The sequence below is a fragment of the Sceloporus occidentalis genome, unplaced genomic scaffold, assembly GCF_023333645.1.
Source record: "Sceloporus occidentalis isolate IW3139 unplaced genomic scaffold, rSceOcc1.0.p SCAF_191, whole genome shotgun sequence".
NCBI lineage: Eukaryota > Metazoa > Chordata > Lepidosauria > Squamata > Phrynosomatidae > Sceloporus > Sceloporus occidentalis.
The window spans coordinates 1,276,858-1,286,309 of record NW_028317171.1 but is presented as its reverse complement, the minus strand read 5'-3'; the positions used below and the strand labels follow the sequence as shown (position 1 = coordinate 1,286,309).

Below are 9,452 nucleotides of genomic sequence, written 5' to 3'. Positions count from 1 at the left end.
GTTCTCGGTGTGTGTCATGAATGTTTGTTCTCCTCTCCCTGAAGACTTACACTTAGGTTAATGGTGTAGAAGACAAGGTACTGACGTGTGCCTTTCAGGAATCACAAACATACTTGCCATTTCTGACATTTTATTAATTGAATGCATCTGCACAAAAATAGATATTCGCTCATTTGAAGTACTGTTCATAAACATTAGAATTTACACATTCAATATTAGATATGAAAAGTCAGGTGAGAGCCTTAAAAAAATTACCTTGTCCGACTCCTTCCCATGTCATATATCTTCAGTGATTAACTGAAATAACAGCTTTAAAAGCACTTTCAACCACCTTCACAGAGGTTATTATTCCAAGAAGCTTGTTCACATTGATAAGGTAATATATCATACATACAATAACTTATTGATTGTCAAACAAGTGAGTTGATTCCTGCATTCAAACCAACTGGGGTGTATTTTTTAGTTGACTGCAAAGGCATACATGCAGAACTTGGAAAAGTTAATTTTGGGATTAGATTCCCAGAGCTCCAGCATACTTGATTAGGATTCTGGGACATTAAAATTAACTTTTATATACTCTGCATGTAAGTCTGAATAAACCATCAGAAAAAGCTTTCTTACCATCTAATATCCACATGAATGCAGTATTTTTCAAAGGAGGCAGTTCAGATATTCACCTGAGAATCCACAAGTGAAAAAGATACAATGACCATGCATGTTTGAAAAGAGCCTTAAACTGCTAGTCTGGTGAGAAGCTCAGCACCAAAATTAAAATGTCCTAACCTCCAGGTCAGTGCTGGAAAAAGGATGGGAAGATCAGACTGAAAGTAGAATTCTTTCATAAAATGTGTCATGAGGAACATGGGCATAATCCAGAGCTCCATATCCCCAATGCTTCCCATTGTTTTCTATAACAGAAATCCTCCAGATGTACACAGGTATCCCATATTGCATTGTGGAGCATTCTTGACTCATAAAAGAAAATCACAGATGTGCTGAGTTACACAACTTAGCCTTGGATGCAAGGAACTGATTCTGATTTCTTCTCAAATTTGTGCCAACCAAGCAGAGAATAAGATTAAAATCTGAAAAGAGAAGGATATGCCACAGCTTTCTGACACATTAGATGGCCTCTTCTTGTGCTACTTCAGAAATGCAGGGACAACCCCTAAGGGACCACACCCTTGACCAAAGATCCATGGAAAAAAGATGTAAAATAAACAACTATTCTTCAGTGATGTCATGGCTACAGCAAGCGGCAGGGTCTGTGTGTCTTCATTAAAAAATGATGCATTCAGTAGAACTGAAACAGGACTTTTTATTTTGCGTAACTTTCAGTCCAGATGTGATCCCCAAGAGCATGTCCACTGTAGGCTTATAAATTTAAAATCTGTTTACAAGGAAGGGTAGTATTTGACAACTGTAATATGGAAATCTGCCCAATTTAAATTATTTTGCATAATTTTCTCTTAATATTTAGGTTTCCTATATAATGGTCAGGAAGGATCTTTCAATGGATTTTTTTTTTTTGAAATCAGATCTGAGCACATGCTTTTAAGTATATCTTAGTAACCCTTAAAGCCTAATAATGCTATCATTTTCACAAAGAGAAATATCTTCAGGTAAATTTTGTAGCCTTTCTGCACTGCCAGGGGATCACATAGGGGCTAAACAGACTGGTGTTTAACACCGACCTCGGAGCAGAATGTGGCGTCCACATGCTGCACACTCTGACACTGCCCCAATGCCAGCAGCATGCTGCCTGCCTGACTGCATGGCAGGCGGAGAAAGGACGTGTCTTTGGTGCAGTGTTTAGATGCACTGTGCCAAAGAAACACCTAAAAGCTGCTCCCGTGGCAATGAGGGTGGCTTTTTGCTGCTTTAACTAGAAGAGGCATTTTGCCGGCCCTTTTGAGCTGGCAAACTGCTGGACTGAGGTTGTAGCATGTGGTTGCTGTGGGCCCAATCTGACACTCCCAAGGATGATGCGGAGCGGTCTGTTTTGCTCCATAGCCTCAGGAGGTATGGCCATGCTTTTCACAATAAATATTTGGTGCTGAAAATTCAATTGCTTTAATTTTATAACACCAAGTAGCCATTTCATTACACATTCAACTGTCACCCAGAAGTATATTGATTGAAACAGCAAAATATCAAGCATTCAGTGAGCATGTTCCATGCTAATACTTTCAATCCAAATATGACTATATTATCATGATTACAACCATTTGAAGACTTTCAGCCTTCAAGGCATCATAAAAGCTGACAAATTAGCTGCCAATGAACTCAAGCTTGCTGAATAACAATTAATGCACAACTCTGAGAAAGGAGGAAACCAATCACTTCATCTTCCAGCATAATACTTCAAAACCAGATGTTATTCTGAGAAAGATGAAGAAACTTTCATTTCATCCCTGGCCAGCTGTTTTCACAAGGCAGAAGGACTTTTGTATGAAAACATCTTTCAACACTGGTAGTCGCAGAATGTCTCTTGTTCTTTCACGTTAAATTAACTACAGATTTCTAAGAACAAATTAATTTTTTTCCCTTTGACTTTTCAGGAATCCCTGTGCTTCGAGCTCTTAATTTTGTTATTCCATATACCAGAAACATGTTTCAAAAACAATACATTTCCACAAAGGCCTGCATTCTGCATTTTAAAGTATTTACAATTTCATCTAATTATTTATGTTTTTGTGTGCCTCCAGCATTTTTCTGGCTTATGATAACCTTAGGGTGAACCCATGATGGTGTTTTCCTGGCAAGATTTCTTCAGAGAATATTTTGGCCTTGTCTTCCTCTGAGGCTGAGACTGTGAATTGCTCAAGGTTTCTATGGCTGAACAGGGATTTGAACCCTAGTTCCCCAAAGTCTCAGCCCAATGCTCGAACCACACTACACTGGCTCCAAATTATTTATAGAACTCTTTCCCCAAACCATGCACTTTATTATTATTTATTTTTTTAAAAAACAACCACAGTGGCATTATCCACCGAATAAAGCACTTCTTAATGTGAATCAGGGATAGGAATCATGTGCCCCTCCAAGTATGATAAACTGTATCTCCCAGCATTCATCACCGGCTGTGATGGCTAGGGTTGAAAGGTGGGGTGGGCCGAGTGTGACCCATGGATTTCCAATAATTTTCTGTTGTTAAAAAAAAAGCCTCTCTTGGGGCAGGGGAGGCTTAAAAATGGCAAAATACCCCCACATTTTATAGGGAGTGTTGGAGACTATTTTTATTTTATTTTATTTATATTTTCTTTGCAGAAGGTCCAGTGAGGGAGATGTAGTCCTCCAACATCTTCTGCGGGAGTAATGTGACCCCCTTGCCACCCCTCCTGTAGTGAGTTTTAGTCCAACTATATCTAGAAGGTCATTTGATTCCCAGAGGCAGCAGTATAACATTCTCTAACATGGAGTGCCAAGGAATATGTTAACCCTTCCACAGCAGATATCAAGAGGCTTCCTTCATAAACATATAAAGTTATAATCTTGCATCCAGTTAAGCCAACCCATTCCCTATATTGGATTTAAGCAGCTTGAATGAGCATCATATTTTCAGACAACTTTGAAAGACATACTACATCTTTTCTGGTGTAAAGTGCAAGCCAAATGCCCTTGAGGTTTTTGCACGAGACAGAATAAAATGCATGGCTCCCCCCCTCCCCCCCAGATAAAACTTTTAATATGAGGGGAAAAGGCCTTTAAAAGAATTAAGCCCTTTAAAGCACCAATGCAAAATTGATGATTGGTTGCACCATCTAAGTCAAACATCTATTCGTAGCTTAGGTGCTTAAAGTGAGGTGTGAGCTGTGATCAGTTTTGTCAACATTTGGTCTCTTCTAACAACAAATGTATTTCTAGGACAAAAAGGCAACCAAGTCTTCGCTTCTGTCTCAGTGTTTCTGGTGAAGATTTCTATGTTTCTGTGAAACAGATGGGGCAGGATAGAATTCTTGCTGGCTGCAAACAGTAAATCTCCAAGTGAGATTACTGTGCCATGTATCCCCTTTTCATACACTACTTTCACCTCTGCCAAGCAATGACCTCCAGTACTCACTCTCTCTTACACAGGCAGTTTATCTTCAGTTGAAATTCAGATAGTGAATTCAGTTCACAGTTCATCTATGTCTGGATGTACTATTGTTTATCCACATTTTTCATATGATGAAGACCGTAATAACCACATATATGTATAAGAGTTGGCTGATATAGGCTCCAGGATAACTAATTTTAGTTTCTTTTTCCCCCTTACTCAGTTAAGTAGGGTTAGGCCTTTGATACCTACATTACATTTAGGAAATCCTTCAAGAGCACCACTTTCATATTATCCAGAATCAATATAACTAAAGCCAACTCTCATCTCATGTCATCACCTCCCCAAATATATATATTTAAACAACCAGGCTTCTGTACCTCAGAAGCTTGGGTAGCTGGTTCTCTGCCAAATTTCCTCTGAGGCTAAACATCTGGCCAAGGAAACAAACCACAGTTTGAAACATTTAAGAATATCAGTCCCCACCCCCATTCTTTTCACTAAGTAAATAAGAATTTTAAGTCTTCAAGGTAAGCAAAGTGCCTAATTGCTTTATTAAATATCAAGCTGCCACTTCCACCAGAATCAACCCTATACGGGGTATTCAATTTGGTTAATGTGGTCCAGTCCACAAACAGAGCTACTACACAAGCATATACTTCAATGGATGGGGTCACATGAAGGCATGGAGGGAAATTCTTTGAAGGAAAGGAAGCTAATACAAGCATGGGAACGCAACAGCATTGCCATGCTTGGAAGAGAATAGTGGGATGTGATGACTGTGGATGGGTGTGGCTGGCCAGAATACTTCAGACTGCCCTTGGAGTATTCTGCCTCCAAAACTGCCCTGACTTACCCCATTACCCGCATGTTCCAGAGCAATGCAGGCAGCTATCCACACAGTATCCTGTTGTGCCACCTGCTGCTAGCAAGAGGCATTCCTGCTGAGACAGAAAATGAGGCGCCCAGTGCCGATCAAATGGCTAAGACTACTCATTGTGACCTCAGAGAAGCAACTTGCTCCAACAGTGGTGGCAGCACACAGGACAGCAGGAGAGTACCCCAGATCTTCTAGGAAGTTCTGGAGAAAATTGTGAGTTATTTCAAAGCAGCTTGAGGGAGCATAAACCTGGATTCACTATGGAACTGCTTTTCTCATGTGCGGACAGTCTACAGTCAAATCAGGTCTTTGGCCCTGTGTTGTCTGGACAGGTCAATGTGAGGGCAGGGGAAATCCACACCAAATGGCCTGTGTAAACATGCCCTGTGACTCTAGTTATCCATACTTTCTTATGAGAGGCTCTCTATGGAGAAAACCGCAGAGGTATATCATACAATGCTGACCCTAAGATTTCTAATGGCTTTGCAACACTCTCAGTTTAAAATATTGCAGATTTCTTTCTATCTTTGTCAGAATTAAACGTTGCACAGCCAATATGAAGAATCCTGTGTCGTGACTGCATTCTTTCTCAATATTAGGTTGCATCTATTGGCTGCACTTAAGACAATACAATATGATAAATACAGTATTTACATGCTTTTGTCAGCAAACAAAATGGCCTCCAAGTCATGATATGAACTGTTAGAAAAAAAGAGAAACTTTTCTTTGATTCCCTTCATACAAAATAATTTGCCCACTTTGTCTACACAGTAGAAGCTGAATAGGCAACACCTATCTATACTGATACATATTTATATGTAAAAAAAACATACACATACGTCTGCATACACCTAGAGCATGATTGATCCCAATGCAAGTTTCAACCAGTATTTCTCTCAATGTGGGGAATTCAGGGGTCAAAGCTGTTTAATAGTTCATCTGATGGGCATGACCAGCTCCAGTGTACAAACAACCAAGAAGAAACCCACACATGCTACAAAAAGAAAAGTTAATGCCTGTGCAGGTGAGAGAAACATTGCCTCCTTCAAGAACAACCATCTCCAACACTTGCCAAAAAAGAAAAAAAGATCCTCTCTGCTCATGAAGGTATCCACTCAAAATATTATGGGGGGAGGGGGTTGGGTTGGTTGGGAAGAAAGAGTCTTCTGTAATCAGCCATACAATTTTTCAGCTTTAAAAACCACATTATCCATGTCATGATAGCTTTTCCCATTTAAATGTTCACTGTTGCAGTCGTGACTATAGGTGAAACTCTGAGCATCAGTGATTGAGGAGGAGACGGTGTAGGAAGCTGAACGAAGAGCATCAGAGTGGGCAAAGCTGTGTTCAAATTGGATCCAGAACTGATTCCAGTGCCTCCTCAGCACAGACTGAACCTATTCAAGGGGAGAAGATAACAAGATTAAGATATAAGTTTAAAGAAGAAAAATTAGAGAAAACCCAGCTATTTTAGTAAAGTATGGTGGGGATGGAGGGAAGGATGCACAGCACATATTGTTTCTCCATTTTATGTTCCTGGTATATGACTAATTTGTAACCTGCAATACATCTGAGTTGAAGGACCAGGAACACTGACTAATTCTTTTCTCTGCAGTGAATGGATATGTTGGTAAGATTCTTCCTTTAGTAAACTGTGTCTAAATGAGTGAGGGAGCAGCTGAATCACACAAAGTCAGAGAGAGTTCTATCAAAGCTTCTGTCACTTATTTTCATTCAGGAAGATGGGACTGTAAATAGGCTTGTGAATCACAGGTGGGGAACCTATGGTCCTCTAGCCTGGCCAACAGTAAGGAATAACAAGAATATTAATTTATCAGCAGCTTTCCTACAAGTGGTCTGTGTTTTCACAAAAGGAAATTTATAAAACATTTTCCAGTGGGATAGTTTTATCAGTCCATTGTAATAATCACAGTAAGAAATTTTACAGCACTTTAAAGAAATTGGCTGGAATAAAATTGTTAGCCTTGGCTAGAGTAGAGCCCATTGAGTCAATGCGGTCTTTGTCCCAGTACAGACCGCCACTTTGTGGCAGCCTGGGGCCAAAATTAGGACTTGGGAGAGCAGAGTGTCCGCATGTTCTGTGCTCTCCTGGTGCCATTTTGGTCATGAGTGTGTTCAGACTATGTGTGCACCAATGGCGTATCTTGTGTGCTGCATCCAAACAGCGCAGTGCACAAGAGACATCACTGCGCCACTCCAGGGCAATAGTGGCACCTTGGCAGTGGCACGGAAAGGAGCTGCAAAATGCAGCTTCTTTTTGGAGCGGATCGTTGCTGCGTCCATGTGGCAGCAACAATACGGAGGAGAAAGGGGTGGCCTCTGGCCAAAAAGAGCAGTTTTGAAAGAACCAACAAAATGTGCAAACAGGTAAATACAGTGACAACAAACATGCCATTTGCTGTAAAAAAACAGTCTTTCATAGATCTAAATCTAAATTAAATCTCCACCTTTCCAGTATTAATAGCAAATTAATTTTTCCCTTCCAACAATCAATACTGAATTAATTTTATACTTAATATTCCTGACTCTTTAAACACCTCGCCTAGTGTGTGTGTGTGTGTGTGTGTGTGTGTATTAAAGAAGCTAAAAAGTAAGTGCAAACATTGAGAATTGAATTTAGACACTTGATGTAGCTAAGGCTGCATATGTACTGTAGAATTAATGCAGTCCGACACCATTTTAACTGCCATGGCTCAATGCTATGGGATTCTTGGATTTGTATTAGCCTTCTCTGTTAGACAGCTTTGGTACCACAACAAACTACAAATCCCAGGTTTTCATAGGATGGAGCCCAAAAGTGTCAAAATGCATTAATGCTGCATTGTGGCAGCAGTCTTAATATTGGAAATGAAGCAGGCCTCGAACCCACACACACAACTCTGAGCAGCCACAAGGATGGCTATGATAAAACTTCAGCCATTCAATATTTTGTAGATATGCTAGCCAATGTCAGATGCTCATCCTAGTACTAAAATACTCCTAACAGGTATGCACTGGATTACTGTGGCAGGAATTTTCAATCAGCAACCCTGATTCACATTTCCATGAGGCTGTTGGAAAAACTGTTTCCTGAATAAAAGTTCAGTCTGCTTTTCTACCTTGGTTAAAAATACATTGGATAAAATAGATGAAGGCACACGATGCCTGTGTTTGTTTATCTAATGCTTTGGTAGGATGTTCTGTTTTACAATAGTTTCCGCTCATACAATGTGGCAAGCCACCTGTGCAACAGGAAGCTTGATTTACTAGGGACCTTGGTGAAATGTACAACAAATCCATCTCTTCCAAGAACAACTCACATCAGGAATAAAAAGTTGTAAAATCTGCTTTGTTAAAAGATTTCCCATTCTTGTTGTAGTTGGGGACTCATGCTTAAGTCATGAGTTCACAATTTAAAATACAGGTTATGAGTTATAAAACCCTATTCAGCTTCAGTCCAAGCTCTCTGACAGAGCGTATTCTCCCTATTTAGGCCATGAAAACATTGGAGAAGGCCCTCCTCTCAGTCCCACCATCCTTGAAGTCATGCCTGAGGGGAAGGACAAAGAAGGAGTCTTCTTGGTGGCTGCTCCCAGGTTCTGGAATGGTCTTCCTTGGGAAACTATACTGTTGTTGCCTTTCCATTGCCAGTCAATATGGCTGATAGTGCTAACTCTTGTGCTGGCATGTATGTGTTTAATGTAATATGTTTTAACCTGGTTTTAATTTTTTTTCTAATTGTTTATTTGTGTTTTAACCTTTGTCTCTTTTTGATCTCTAACTTTTTTTTTAAAAAAATGGTGTAAACTGCTTTGAGTCCTAATCTGGGGGAAAAGAAGAATACAAACAAATAAATAAAAATATTTTATCATTATTTCACTAAACTTTAGGGAACTGACTGTTTACAAGGAAAGGACTTCTAATCATGTGCTGCACTGTTTTTGCTCCTTGTCTTTTTAATTGATATACTTCATATTGCTCTTAATGCTAGTGACAATCACATTTTTACTTTTGGAAGCCACTAGTTGTGGGGATAATGCTCATTTCCATGGGCTATGCTAGGTAGGAGTGATGGTAGTAGCCATCCAGCAACAGCTAAAGAATAGACCCTGCCACTCCAGTGGTATGTTGTACACAGAGATCCTACAAAACTGGTCTCATATGAAGCTAGTGTGCACCCTAGTATGTGTGTAAACTACAATATGATGCAATTCCCTTATTACATAGGTGGATAGGAAAATGCTTTCATAAAGCTTTCAGGCTAAATTTTATTTCAAATCAGTCTCCCAAATCACTCCTAGAAGAAATCATATACTATACCTCTCCATTAAAGAAGCAGAAAATCGTTGCCACAAGCAAGCCCTGCAAAATAAAACAGAGAATCTATTAAATTGTTTAATATATAGCTTCATGTTATGGGAATGCACACACAGACGCAGGAGTTTATTGCACAGGCCTCTGGAACGGGCCTGGTGCGTTACAAAAGGGGGTGTGATGGGAAAGGAAGGCGGCATAGAACACAGTTTACTGCAC

The 9,452-nt window shown here is 39.8% G+C and overlaps 1 protein-coding gene across 3 annotated transcripts in view; it reads right to left on the bottom strand.

Moving 5' to 3' along the window:
• Positions 1-2,268: 2,268 nt before the first annotated feature.
• Positions 2,269-9,452, bottom strand: part of CALCRL (calcitonin receptor like receptor) — a 99,691-nt gene continuing 92,507 nt past the window's right edge. For 2 of the 3 annotated variants that reach the window (XM_089502027.1, XM_089502028.1), the window contains 2 exons: positions 9,240-9,281; positions 2,269-6,316 (listed from right to left, as the gene is read on the bottom strand). In XM_089502027.1, the coding sequence (XP_089358153.1) occupies positions 6,092-6,316; positions 9,240-9,281 (267 nt within the window). In that variant the 3' untranslated portion in view covers positions 2,269-6,091. The remainder of the gene's footprint in view (positions 6,317-9,239; positions 9,282-9,452) is intronic. The other variant, XM_089502029.1, reaches the window with a different exon arrangement.